The sequence below is a fragment of the Arxiozyma heterogenica genome, assembly GCF_036370985.1.
Source record: "Arxiozyma heterogenica strain weizmannii chromosome Unknown scaffold_9, whole genome shotgun sequence".
In the NCBI taxonomy this organism is placed as follows: Eukaryota; Fungi; Ascomycota; class Saccharomycetes; order Saccharomycetales; family Saccharomycetaceae; genus Arxiozyma; species Arxiozyma heterogenica.
In genome coordinates, this window is record NW_027042662.1 from 517,615 (window position 1) to 529,896 (window position 12,282).

The 12,282-nt window shown below is 29.7% G+C and overlaps 6 protein-coding genes across 6 annotated transcripts; 4 read left to right on the forward strand and 2 right to left on the reverse strand.

Moving 5' to 3' along the window:
- Window positions 1-880: 880 nt before the first annotated feature.
- Window positions 881-2,179, reverse strand: SMT1 (Smt1p; the record flags this gene model as incomplete). The annotated part of the gene is made up of 1 exon (XM_064861697.1): window positions 881-2,179. One exon carries the CDS (start codon window positions 2,177-2,179, stop codon window positions 881-883), a length of 1,299 nt encoding a protein of 432 aa, XP_064716652.1.
- Window positions 2,180-2,753: 574 nt separating this feature from the next.
- Window positions 2,754-4,559, forward strand: IDS2 (Ids2p; the record flags this gene model as incomplete). Its single annotated transcript, XM_064861698.1, has 1 exon — window positions 2,754-4,559. The coding sequence occupies one exon, from the start codon at window positions 2,754-2,756 to the stop codon at window positions 4,557-4,559; it is 1,806 nt and encodes a 601-aa protein (XP_064716653.1).
- Window positions 4,560-5,067: 508 nt separating this feature from the next.
- On the forward strand, window positions 5,068-5,955 carry SFH5 (Sfh5p; the record flags this gene model as incomplete). The annotated part of the gene is made up of 1 exon (XM_064861699.1): window positions 5,068-5,955. One exon carries the CDS (start codon window positions 5,068-5,070, stop codon window positions 5,953-5,955), a length of 888 nt encoding a protein of 295 aa, XP_064716654.1.
- A 1,045-nt stretch (window positions 5,956-7,000) lies between these two features.
- Window positions 7,001-7,324, forward strand: ROQ1 (Roq1p; the record flags this gene model as incomplete). The annotated part of the gene is made up of 1 exon (XM_064861700.1): window positions 7,001-7,324. The coding sequence occupies one exon, from the start codon at window positions 7,001-7,003 to the stop codon at window positions 7,322-7,324; it is 324 nt and encodes a 107-aa protein (XP_064716655.1).
- Window positions 7,325-8,317: 993 nt separating this feature from the next.
- On the forward strand, window positions 8,318-8,794 carry TIM17 (protein transporter TIM17; the record flags this gene model as incomplete). Its single annotated transcript, XM_064861701.1, has 1 exon — window positions 8,318-8,794. One exon carries the CDS (start codon window positions 8,318-8,320, stop codon window positions 8,792-8,794), a length of 477 nt encoding a protein of 158 aa, XP_064716656.1.
- Window positions 8,795-9,560: 766 nt separating this feature from the next.
- Window positions 9,561-12,206, reverse strand: YAK1 (serine/threonine protein kinase YAK1; the record flags this gene model as incomplete). Its single annotated transcript, XM_064861702.1, has 1 exon — window positions 9,561-12,206. The coding sequence occupies one exon, from the start codon at window positions 12,204-12,206 to the stop codon at window positions 9,561-9,563; it is 2,646 nt and encodes an 881-aa protein (XP_064716657.1).
- Between the last annotated feature and the right edge of the window lie 76 nt (window positions 12,207-12,282).

Here is a 12,282-nt window from a genome sequence, read left to right on the forward strand (position 1 = left end):
AATAGATTATTTGAGATTTACTTGTCTTATTATTGTCTAAGGTTTTATAGAAAAAGTGAAATAAGGGAATAGGTAATGTGAAAGAAGAATTATGACAAGTAGTACGTTAGAGATCAAGAAAAAAGAGGATGTGCTTATATGAATATATATCAAGGGCAGTGATAAACTATGGTGAAGATTCTCCTTAACTTTTTTTTTAATTTGATATTATTTAGAGATTAATTATAGCGCGTTAGACGATTTTACCTCCATATCCTCTAACTATTTCAAATGTGTAATTAATCCTTTTTTGATAGACACCGTGTCTGTTGCGTTATCGACCTTTTGATTACTATTTTCATTAGCTTTTCTTTCTTTTTTTTTGAAACATTCTTCGATATTATGGATCAATAATTTTTCTTTCTCTTCCTATTTTGTTTTCTTTCATATTTTTCTAAAAAGTTTTGGGTAGGATGAGACACTGTTAATCTTAACAATATTTATTAAAGTTTGTGAGATTCAATTTAAAAATAATGTATTTCTGTTGTTTATCGCTGGTTTATACTTTATTGTGTTGTTCAATTAATTCTTTTTGCGATGGAGAAGCAATTAGATTGTTACTCTTGTAGTGCGTTCTCTATTTTTAAATTTTTAACCTATTTATTCCATGCTATCTATCAACTATTCACTATAAATAATATCAAAGAATAAACTAATATTATTGAATATCTAATGAGAGGTATTTGATAATCTCCAGCTTTAAAACCATCGCCGTTAGAGGTCGCTTCCTTTCCCTGGATTGGTTAAGCGATCCATGAAATGGTGATGACCTATGGCTTGGTACATATTAAATTTCAATTGCTATTTCTTTTTGTTTTCCGCTTATCTTATCTATGTCAAATTATATGAACTTTAAAGATATTTTTTTTTTAAGATCGTTTTCTTGTTCGTCTATCATATTGAATATAGTCTCTAATTCTTGTTTTAGTCGTTCAATGCTGCTGACATTTTGGCTGCTGTCAAGTTTGTCATAAAATTTTCTTAAAATGAGACTCAAGGATGTCATAAACATTAATTGATTTCCAACTTTTTCATGGTCACTTTCTTGTGGTAACTCATTTAAATGAATCTGTATACTTAGTTTAACTATTTCAATCATTGTTCCATGATAAAGTGATTTGTATGGTGACAATAAATTTATCACTTTTATAAATAATTCTTGATTTTTGAAATTGTTATTTATCGAGAAATCATTTGGTATAATACTGGGAAGATTCAATTTATATACATGTTGAAATAAGGATTGATATAATACAACTAAATTATTCATATCCCATTGTTTCAAGTTCAATTGGACAATGATGTTAATTAATGATGGATCTGTCATATATACACATCTCCAAAATACTCGTTTTATGGAATGGTGCAGATTGCCAAAATCTTTGATCCAGAGTGGACTATATTGGTCCCATATTTTGTGATTCAATGTATTTTTATCACTATTCAAATCAGATGTACTTAGATGCTTAGAATATTGTAACTTATAATATAATAGAACGGCTATATTTAGTTGATCTATCTTGGAAAAGATAGATAAATTCTGAAAAGTTTTTGTGTAAAGAGTAAAATTTTTAGATAATATAATTTGTGATATTTCTCTTAAAGTTAACCTACCAATCAATCGTAACAATATTAGTCTATTGAATAAATCATTAGAATTCATGATTTTGTAATCTACATTCTCTTGGAAAGACATAGGAAGATGAGGGTTTGCGTTACTGTTTTTATATTTACCTCTTGCTTTACCATTGTAATTGTCGAACTGATTTAGGACGTTCTTTAATTGACTAAAGAATATTTGATAGTGTGTATCTACTCTTTGTATATGAGTTTCTTTGGATGGCAATGTTGAATTAAGTATTTTCAAAATTGTATCAATATATTCTTGTTCTTGAGGGGTTGGCTTTACCTTCAATGAGGATGATTTATTATCACTGAAAAAATTCCTTGTATTATGAGAACCGCTTTCATTATCAGTATTAACTGAACTGGTTACACCATTTTGAATCATTTTACTTAATGTATTAGATGAATTATCTCCCTTTGTCAAAAATTTAATTGTAGATTTCAATTTCTTAATATCATTTTTATTTGAGAAATGTAACAATGAACTAGCATGAATAAATGATTTCTTAATCATTATTATTCATATAGTTAACTGTGAATTTAATATGACCTGCTATCAAATCTAGGTCCATAAGGGGGAAAAATAAGACAAATTGTACTTAACACACTTGTTAAATGTCAGGAAAAAATATGCTAAAAGAATATATACACTTGGTTTTTAAAAAAAATAGTAGATTAATTTCTTAGAAATTGTCCTTACGGATATTGGCGACACTTTATTTTTGTAAGCTAATGTCTGTGGCTCTTCATGTAAGTAACCTTAACGTTATCATTTTATTAACTCTTTAATAATCATGAGAGTATGAATCAAATAGAATATCAAAAAAAAAAAAAATAAAACCAAGTAAAATAAAATTCCGTATCTAAGAAAATTGCTGCATAGAAGAAAGCAGGGAAAGATGGTAGAAGGTTAAGAAGAACAAACGTAAAGGAACCCTTCCTTCAACATAATAGTAGTAATAAGTGAAATATACTGATCTAAGTTAGTTCATATAACAAAGCAAGTAGAAAGAAAAGAACAAAATTGATAATAATAGTCATTAGAAAAGCATTGTATCTGACATAAGCAAAACATTTTAGGGGTTATTATGAATACTTTCAATTTTGATTTTGGTGAAGACTTACCTGCAGATTTAGCAAATGCAGTTAGAAAATCTTTCTCTGAACCACAAGATACATTATTATCACGAAGTCATAGTAGTGCATCTCTTTCACAGACAGGTGATAATCACTCCCCTATTGCAAGCAACATTAATTTAACAAGTATGACTAACCCTAATGAGATATTACCACTTTCAAATTATAAGTGTAATAATAGTCATAATAATGATCAACATTCGAATGGACAAGCTAGCAGTACCGGTGCTGTCAATAAAGCTGACACATTGTCTGAGTTGTCTGAAGATCCGAACACACAAGAAGTATCACTGCAACAACAGTCTGATTATCAACTTTTTAAACATCACTATAGTGTAGCAAAAAACACACGAGAGTCTATCACAGACATACTACATGAATTGGATATTAAGTCTGGTGATTCTACATCACCACAACCACTTTCTATACCTTCAACTAATATAGTCTCAGAAAATGCAAATGTGTTTAGTCAAGCACTACAACAACAACAAAATAAATATCCAGAAGAAGTAATATCACAACAAGAAATTTTTCAACAGCAATTAAGGAATCCATTTATTGACCAGGCGGACACTAACAATCGAAGTAATATGAACATAACAAAAAATAAATTTGATAATGATACTCATATAAACCCTAAAACAACATTAGATACGAACATTGGTCCCAACATAGTTATTGACAATAATGCCAATATTATAAATCAAATGACCACAAGAAGAAGTTCTATTAAAAATGTCCAGTGGATAAGGCAATTACTAAATCCAAGAAGTTCTTTCTCCGGACCATCACAAACTGCGATGTCAGTTAATAATTCATTTTTACAAAAGTATAATATAAGTACAGAAATTTCGCAAAATGATGCATTCTCAAAGAAAGCACTAACCACAAAATGTTGGGTTACCATACTTAAAGATAGTTCTATTGAGTCTATTAAGTCTATGATTGTTCTTTATCATTCTTTATTATTAACAGAGTCAAAATATCCAATGTACATTCTACATGACTCTAGTTTAGATGTATCTGAACTGGGAAAATATAATATTCATACTGTTTCTATTCCAAGAGAATACTTCCAAGATGACCCGAATTCTATGAATCCAATACTATTAACAAATTCAAAGTACCAATCTTTACTAGAGAAGAAATGGTACATTTTAGCATTATTTGTTTCGTTTATCAATACACATTATGAATTGATATGTTACATTACACCAACATCCATGATAATAGATAACATTGATGAATTATTAGACGATCGCAGCATTAACAATGAAATTGATAATGAAACATGTGTATTGTTGAGTAATGTTACTCTGAATGATTCAGAGGAACCCCAATTGATTATCTTTAAACCAAGTAATGAGGTGTCGATGTGTATTAAAGAATATTTCACTTTATATGGAGATAACAAAGAAAAACTACACAAGATTGATAAGCTGTTACAAATAACAGATTCGCAAGTGTTGAAAGAATTATTTGGTGAGACTTGGGGTAACATTTCATCTGATGGGTATATTACTGTTTTTGAGTTAGATGATGAATCATTAAACATAAGTAATTTTGTTCAGAAGGATAGTGAACCAACAACTAGAAGCAATGCAAAAATATTAGATTTCAAGAACATTGAACCATGGAAGATGGAAATTTCCCATTCCAATACCAATTACAATGAGAGTGATAGGGATGAAAATAATGCTATAAAGAAATGGTATCAAATCTGGCAAGAATTTTGGAACATATATAGTAACGGATAATTATATCTACATTTATGGATATATATATAATATTAAGGGAGAGAGCTGGTTTATATATTTATCTGTCAATTTTCTTCAGCAGATATTTTTCTTTTTCTTTTTTTTTTTTTCTTGTAATTTCTCCTCTCTTTCTCTCTCACCTCCTCTCTAGTCTATAATCTGGCTGTTATGTAAGTGTTTATATTCAATATATTTTTCTACTAAATATTCACAAAACATGTATGTAGACACGTTTGTTTTCCTGTGTCGAGCAACTTTGACCAATTTGAATTTTTTATTTTCAACAAAGGTAACATAAATAAATAACTAAAAAAACGAGAAGTTCGAAAGAAGAAAGAATAAAGCCGTTCGATATGGAGAAATCTCAAAAAAAAAAAAAAAAGAAAAAAAGATAAAACATCATGAACTATCTTTGAATGTGTTTTCTTCTGTATATATAATCGAAGTTATTGGAAAGAAACAAAACGTATAGATTGTGCAAAAAAAAAAAAAGAAATAAAAAAACAAAATGCTTGTATTCAAAGATGATAATGAAAAGAAGGTATTTAATGATATCAAGACCCAATTACCGGATATAATTAAAACAAAATGTCAAAATTACGATGAATTTTACGGACATAAACTGATCCGTGGTGGTAATGGATCAGAATATTATAACGAAGATATTGCCAACAAGTTAATTCACAAATTATGTAAAGCATATCAGTTCAATGAAACCGAAATTAGACAAAAAATTATCAAGATTTTGAATTGGAGGAAAGATTTCAATCCATTGAGTGCAGGTTTTTTGGAGCAACATGGTGAAGAATTTGAAAAAATTGGTATTTTGACAAAGAATGAAGCCAATGAAGCCAATAAGAAAACTATTACATGGAATCTGTATGGGCAGATTAAGGACAAGTCCAAGATATTTGGTAATGGAAAAGCAGAGAAATTTATTCGTTATAGGATTGGTCTGATGGAAAGAGGTATAAACTTATTAGATTTTGATAACGATGACGATGATAATTGTTATATGACACAGATCCATGATTACAAGGGGGTTTCGTTGATATTTGGTATGAATTCAGAAATGAAAAGTTCTATAAAAGAGATTGTAAGTATATTCCAAGAATATTATCCAGAGTCCTTATATGCTAAATATTTTGTCAATGTACCAAACATATTAGGATGGATATATGATATTATAATCAAATTTATTGATAAGAAAACTAGTGAAAAGTTCGTTGTTTTAAGTAATGGTAATAAATTGGGGAATTATATTAAGAATTGTCCTCAAAAGGACTATGGTGGCACTGATAAAAAGACATTAAAAGAGCAAGCCTTACAAAAAGTGAGACCTACAGACTATGGCTTATTTTTATTACAACAACAATCAACCCAAGAAATAGATTAAATAAAAGAGATAGAAAAAAAAAAGAAAGAAAATATTTTGTATATGTATGTATGTGTTGGTGTTGTATAGATAGATAGATAGATAGATAGATTGCAGAATTAAATATAAATTTTGTCTTCTTTTTTTTCTTGTTATTTATTCTAACATATTCATACATCTCATAAACTTCGATGTTTTACATCTTATTGTTTCTAGCTCATCAACTACGTATTCCAAAGAAAACACAAAGAAAGATAAAAAGGGGTGAGAAGGAAGGCAAGAGAAAAAACAATACAAAACAAAACAAAGAAGGAAAAAAAACAATGCACGTGATCCACTGAAAATAGTACATAAAAAAAAAGAAAAGGCGTGGCGTTGCTGTGTGAACTTCAGAAGAGAAAGAAAGAAAGACAGAGAGAGGGATTTTCTTTCTTACTCTCCTTCCCCCTTCTCCTCGTGATTTATAACCAACCAATCCACATAGCAGTCTACTTACTTATCCATGATGGGATTTGGCTATGTGTTGAATTTTGTACAAGTGTGGGAGGAAGAAGAGTGTGAGTAACTCGTTTACAGTTAGGAATGTTAGCCTTTATTTTATTTTTAGCTTACTAAGTAAATTCTTGATGAAGTCAATTGTCTCTATCTTATAGCAGTGCAATGTCCAGAATAGGTAAATTTATCTCATATTTCCAAAATTGTACCCTCTCTCTCTCTCTCTATCTGCATATGTACCCCTTTTAATCTTTGATCTTCTCTTTCTTTCTCCCTCTCCCTACATATATATATATACATAATTATGACATTCATAAATGTGTAAATCTTGTCCAAATCGTCTACGTAACGTTGGTTTATTTAAGAATTGAGTACACTATTCAATAAAAATAGCAATAACCATAACAATATTAAATATCATCAAAACAAAAACTCCTTTTCCCCTACGACATACACACAAACACACACATACACACACATATATATACATATATCAATATAAATAAAGTAACTTTTTTCTTTTCTTTTTTTCTTACCATATATTCTGTTTGAACAGGATATAAGAACTATAATGTTAAGGACTACAACTTCTCAAGCATATCAAAAAAGGAAAACAAATCAAACAATTTTGCGTAGTAGGCGTAAAATACCACAATATTCCGACACTCTTAATAATTCATTGTATGGGTATACTGATGACAACAATAATAATAGCAATAATAGATATGGTAATTTCAATGTATTAAATGAAACTAATCATCCTGGAATAGTATATTATTTTATTGAAATAAGAAATTCTGCCGTAAATAATAATAGAAATGATCACGAACGAAATAATGGTAACAACAACAACAATAATGGTAATAGTAGTGGTAGTAATAGTTTGTACACATAAGAAAAAGCTAGGAATATATATATATAGTTACATGCATGTTATAGATTTCTCAAGTTTTTTTTTTTTATTTAAAAACTTTTCATCGTAATAATATTCAAAAAAATAAAGTAAAGCTATTCAATAGCTATGCATGCTTGTTGTTGTTGTTTTTTTTCCTTCTATAATATTCCATTTTGTGGTATAATCTCATGCTGTTTTATTTTATTATATTTACGAAATAACAATTATACATATAATAGCTATGATATTTTCAATAATAAATCAACATATGCATGTTTGAAATAATGTTCACGTTGAGATATTTTTCCTTTTTTTTTCTTCTTTATAACATATTCATAGATTTTATCCCAGATTTATAGCATTCATATGCATATCCGTCGCATACATATATTGTTCATATTCTTTTTCAGTCTTATACTTGTTAACAGTATATATAACAATCTGCAAAACACATCATCCAGATTTACCTACCCCTGACTAATAATCGCTATGTGAAAACATAGAGCGCTTGCAACACATATTGGTTATACTTTAATATATATTACACAAGTTGGTCCCGTCAAGATTGGGGTGTTGTCTTATTCCTGCAGTTCTATTAATGATAGCCATTGCGTTCCCTCCTTCACCTTATTTTCTTCATTTTTAATTTTTTAGTCACACACCACTGCTGCCGTCTATAATGATAGAACATGGTTCTTTTTTTTTTTTTTTTTTTTGTTTGTTGGTAGAAATTTTAGTAAGATTGTGAACTAAACGTTGTGTTTATACCCATAGAAATGTTAACAGATATTATTCAAAAATATTGGACGTTGCAAGAGTAGGTTCTTAAGGTTATTGATTGATAGAGTCTGACCTTCTAAAATAAGGGTTTATAAAAAAAATCAGTCTGAGTAAAGGAAAATTCAAGAAAAAGTGTAGTATCTTCACGTCCAGAGCACACTCGATAATATAAGTTACAAGTATACTCAAATATAAATATAAATATAAATAAATATGTCCGCTGATCATTCTAGAGATCCATGTCCAATTGTTATTTTAAATGATTTTGGTGGTGCCTTCGCTATGGGTGCTATCGGTGGTGTCGTATGGCACGGTATCAAAGGTTTCAGAAACTCACCTATTGGTGAAAGAGGTCAAGGTTCATTGAATGCAATTAAAGCTCGTGCTCCTGTACTTGGTGGTAATTTTGGTGTCTGGGGTGGCCTTTTTTCTACTTTTGACTGTGGTGTTAAAGCTATTAGGAAAAGAGAAGATCCATGGAATGCAATTATTGCTGGGTTTTTTACTGGTGGTGCCCTTGCTATTAGAGGTGGTTGGAGACATACAAGAAATAGTGCTATCACATGCGCTTGTTTGCTAGGTGTTATTGAAGGTGTTGGTTTGATGTTCCAAAGATATGCAGCTTGGCAAGCTAAACCAATGGCTCCTCCCTTACCGGAATCTACATCAAGCCAACCTCTACAAGCTTGATTTCTCACCCTTCTTTTTTGTTAATGTTATGTTTGTTATCATCCCTTCTTATTTATTTCCAATGTTATGACTTAGCCTATTCATAGTGGTATTATTAATTGATCTTAGAAGACAGTGATAACCCCTCTTTCCTTTCCATTTATTCACTCTTATTTTTTTCTTCCCTGTCATAAAAAAAAAGAGACATAAACATGAAATTACAACAGTGATATAAATTCCTGCTGTAGGATAAGAAAAAAAAAAGAATGAAAACGTATAAATTAATTTTAACTAATTTCTCCTTGAAGAATTAGCTATATTACGTTATTTTTAAGGAAAAAAGTTTTTGCCACTAATAATAATCTATTAAATAATATTATGATCCTCTTGTACATATTTATGAATGGATTTTGCTGAATTGTAGGGAGGAAAAAAAATAAGCAAATATTGTATCTATTCTTACTCATCATCATTGATATTTCTTTTGTGTTAACCATTAATTTTGTAATGTATACAGTATTTAAATATTAGGCATTTTATTTATTTATTTTTTTTTTTTTTCATTTGTATATTAATTCTTTACGGACCATAAACTAATTGCTAATTAAACAAACTAAAAAAATATGTAAATACTGCTGTAAGAGTAAAAGGATATGTCATAAAAGTATATAAGAATAGTGAAAATATTTGAGTATATTTGAACTATGGAATTAAGTGATTCTATGCTAAGTATTATATAATACGAAAAGTAAAAATATGAAGATATTTTCTTCAATCTAAACCATCGTTAATCCTCTTTTATCGTTAAATCATTAAATTTTTTAGTGGCTCCCTTAGGTGCAGTCAATGAAGTATCGGCAGTGTGACCTTCTAATTTACATGTTGTAACATTTACATTATGTGAATTTGTGACTACATCTACTTTTGTATTATTGACAACGTCATTTCTTGAATCAGACATTTCAATGTCTAAAAAATCATCTGGAATTTGTGATTTTGATATAATTTGATCCTGTGTTAATGGATCTACAATATTGTTGCTTGCACCGTTAGAATTGTGGCCATTCCCTTGAAAACTTTTAGGTATGGATGGTAAGTAGCCAGGTGGATACCAATCACCGTTAAATGGCTGTTCTGTGAGAAAGGGGTGTAACGACGCTTGTTGTGGCGTCCATCTTTCTAGTGGATTTATATTTAATAAACCGTTTAGGAAGTGAATCAAACATTCACGTTGTTTCAATTCCTGTCTAATCAATTCGTTCGAATGTTGGATATGCTTAGGAATCCTGTAATTCATTACTATGTCATTTAACTTCAACCATTTAAAATATTGTTTCCCAGGTTTTTCATTTGCATTCTTAAAATCAGTATTGAATTCTTCAACAGACTTCAGTCTATATTTATGTCTAACACAATGTAGTTCTTCTTGGTTCAATTTTACCATAAATTTACTTGTATTTTTGCCCATCTCTAACATCCAATTTGGTGGATATGATAAAGTTTCTACAATTCTAGTTATTTGATTAAATTCAGAAGAACCTGGAAAAATTGGAATTCCCAGAAATAATTCAGCTACAATACAACCTAAAGACCACATATCTATACTAGTCGAATAGGGTATTCCTAATATAATTTCTGGTGCACGATAAAATCTTGATTGGATATAAGTGTACACAGTCCTAGTTTCTTCACAAGAAGATCCAAAATCGATAACTTTAATATCTGGCTTATCTGGAGAACATAATAGAACATTCTCAGGTTTCAAATCACAATGTATTAGTTTACTATCTTTTAAAACACAAAGGGAGTCTAACATTTGTTTGGTGAATATCTTAATAAGTTGCATTGATAAGCCATGGTATTGATTTTGTTTTAATAGTTCATATAAGTTGTTACTTAATAATTCAAATACGAGACATAAATGGCCTTTATGAACAAATGAATCATGCATTCTTAAAAAATGATGTTTATTATTAGGGTCTATCTTTTTATTCAATAATTCCAAAATTTTAGCTTCTGTAATACTTTGATTTAAGTATTCAGATCTTGATTTGATAACTTTAACCGCCAATATTTCCTTCGTTAGTAAGTTTTGGCATTTAACAACTTGACCAAATGTACCTTGTCCCAATATATCAAGTACTAAATATTTTCTATTCTGTTCTGTTCCTAAAACATCGTTTACATACAAAATATAATCACTATTCACATTATCATATCCACCATTATATTTTGGTTCACTGGGTTTTGTTAATACTCTTTTTGGATTTTTTGACGTTTGATACACAAAATCAGGAGAACATAATTGATAAGTCGTTATTAAGTTTTTAGTTAATCCTCTTAAAGGAGATATGGCTTCGGAATGCACAGACGCTCTTCTATACAAGGGTTTGTCATTGACAATTGGTTTCAAATCGTGTTTTGTAACACATTTTTTCATTTGTGGTATTGTTAATTGTTGTTTTTGGAATAAATCCTCCTTTCGTATTTGTTTTAAAGGTGGTTGCAACGTTACTAAACCAGCACTAGTTGGGTATGCACTTGAACGTCTAAATGGTGAGATAGACGGCGTATATGTAAAACCAGTATAATTTATTGGCGTGTTATGGATTGATGTATGAGAAATATTATTGTTATATACTGATGGATTTAAATTTGATATTCCATTTGAATTAGCATACATTACACTATTATTATTATTACTCCTAGTTGTAGAAATATTAGGGTGGCTGTCTGAATAAGTGTTAGTGGCTAAACTTTGTCTTCTTTGATATTCTTGAGAATTATATAAAGATGGAACAAATCGATTATTTAACTGTTGCTGCTGTTGCTGTTGTTTAAAAAATAATGCTTGTCTTTGTTGTTGTTGACTCATGTTTGATGAATTAGCATTCACCGAAGTAGATCCAGTGTAGTTCGAAAATGTTGTAGCGACACTATTACGACGAAAATTCGGATCATTATTAATGTTTAAATTGAAGTGATTACTGGTTATTAGATCAGGTTTATTATATTCAAATAAATTTGGAGCAGCTGCTCTAGTAGGTGGAATAATGAGACTCGACTTTCTTCTCTTATAACCTTCTATTTGGTCTTCGCTAGGGTCTCCTGTTGTTTCATAATTTTGTGATTCAAAAACTTGTGGTGGCTGTAATACTTGTTTTACAGTGCTATCTATATCTTCAGTTCTCCACGGATTATTAAAGTGTGGCTGATTATTTTGGTTCTGTAATGGTTGTTGTTGTGAGTGCACATGAGCAGAGGGTTGATCAGGTGGTATTTGAACAGTATTTTTTGATAGACTTGGATTGTGATTTTTAACATAGTTTGGATTCCAAAAACTTGCATGTTGATATTCCTTGTGTTCATTGGTATACGCCGTCATATTCTTTAAAGTATCATTGGATTGTAATGGATCATTTGAGTGCAACATTATTATTTTTTAACTATAATAATATGTTTTGGTAAGTAATATTTCACTAAAGCAAGCTCTATCGGAGAGAGCTCTA